We start from the raw sequence: 1,745 nt of genomic DNA on the forward strand, positions 1-1,745 counted from the left end.
TGAAAAAAAAATCCACCGTGTTTATTATAGACCAAACTGCCTGAAAAAGTCAGGGCTGTTAAAATGACTTCGTTACGAAGCATACAGACATTAGAGAGTAAGCAGAGAAAGCAACGAACTCCATACAGGAATTCCCAAAGCACCAGAGTCTGATGTGAAAAAATCTCCGTGTCTCTCTCTCTCTCTCTCTCCCTCACACACACACCTCCCATTACAAAACGATACTCTCTTTAAAATACCCAACAGTTCCTGTGTTTCAGGTGAGACTCGATGGAGAAATCCACGTGGGTGTAGAAAACAGTTCGAAAAGTCCAAGTAGAGACAATGAAGTACCTTATTGTTCAGTGAAAATAGAGATTTTTGGGGGAGAGAGAGAGTGTGTTTGTAAGTACCAGTGGCCCATCCCCATTCCGAGCTACCGATAGAAAGACTGTAAACAAAGGTAGCAACGCCAAGGGCACAATGCTAAACCTCTCACTTGCTACTCAAACATGATGCACCGACCATTTGGTCTACTAGCCTGCAAACAGGAATACCGTTTCAAAACACACAAAAAAAAATGTTAACACAATACTTGTGGAGTTAAGGACAAATAATAACTTGCCGTTTACATTTCACTCGGAAGAAAGACACGGGGTCTTGGTTCTCGTGCTAGTGACAGACCCAGAACGTTTAGTCACGTTTCAAACAACAAAAAAAAGGACAGCGCTAGCTAACAGTCGAAATAACGTTACAGTCTCATCGTGGTTTTTTTCCTTTTTCTTAGTAAAGTTCGTCTGTCATAAACTCCCAGGAAAATGTACGAACGTTATCGTGGTGGCTCGTGACCTCGCAGGCTAACCAGGTTAGCCGAAGTGATCAGATGGCGATCTTAATCCACCACGACATTCTCTCCTGTCCGCTAGCTGGCTGATGGCTCACAACTTTCAGTCGATTTGTTTCGAGAAATCGCGGTGCGACTCGGAGGAAAACTGAAGTCGTCTGACCGCTTCTTTAATGAGGTTCCCAGATAAGATCAGTTCCTGGAGGAGCTGGTGGGGGTCGTCCTCGTTACCCGAACTGTCGAGTCCCTTTCGGTTCCACGTTGCGAAATGGTCCCATTCCTGATCGCTGGAGCCGGGGATGTTGTACGGGCTTGCTCGGGTCGCTTTTCGTCCGCTACGGAGACGTATACAGCAGCCATTTCTCTTTTGTGCGATGGCAGTGCTACTGTTGTTGCTCTGCTTGCCGTTGTTGTTGTTGTTGCTGCTGCTGTTGCTGCTGCTGCTGGTCAGACCATGGAGACGCGACATCGTCTGCTGTGTAGCGCTATTGTTGTGCAGCTGAAGAGCCTCGCCGATTTTCGTTACAAGAGCGTCCACCTCTTTAGAATCGACGGTCACGGACTGCTCCAGGAAAATGTAGTTCTCCTTTCGACAAGGCATTTTCAGGTGAATCTTCGACGTTCGGACACGATTGTATCGAAAGAAAACAAGGGCGCTTCACCGGCGTCCACAGCCACCACGCTGCCCAACGAAAAGCAGCCGCTATGGTTGGTTTGTAAACAATGAATGACGCAACCGTCGGAACGTACCATTTGCGCGGGGAGAGAAGGTCGGGTATAACATTTGCCGTGTAGCTTAACATCAAACAGACGATTATTAAAATTGATTGATTCTCACCCTACATCGCGTTTGTGCCTATCGATAGCTGAACAAGACTCATAGGACAGTAATGTTGAAATATAAATTCGAATTACAATGTAG

At 46.3% G+C, this 1,745-nt stretch overlaps 1 protein-coding gene across 1 annotated transcript; it reads right to left on the minus strand.

Moving 5' to 3' along the window:
- On the minus strand, positions 1–1,529 carry gbp (glycogen synthase kinase binding protein). The gene has a single exon (XM_058401187.1). It carries the CDS (start codon positions 1,422–1,424, stop codon positions 927–929), a length of 498 nt encoding a protein of 165 aa, XP_058257170.1. The 5' UTR covers positions 1,425–1,529; the 3' UTR covers positions 1–926.
- Positions 1,530–1,745: the final 216 nt, after the last annotated feature.

Source organism: Hemibagrus wyckioides, linkage group LG01, assembly GCF_019097595.1.
Source record: "Hemibagrus wyckioides isolate EC202008001 linkage group LG01, SWU_Hwy_1.0, whole genome shotgun sequence".
Lineage (NCBI taxonomy): Eukaryota > Metazoa > Chordata > Actinopteri > Siluriformes > Bagridae > Hemibagrus > Hemibagrus wyckioides.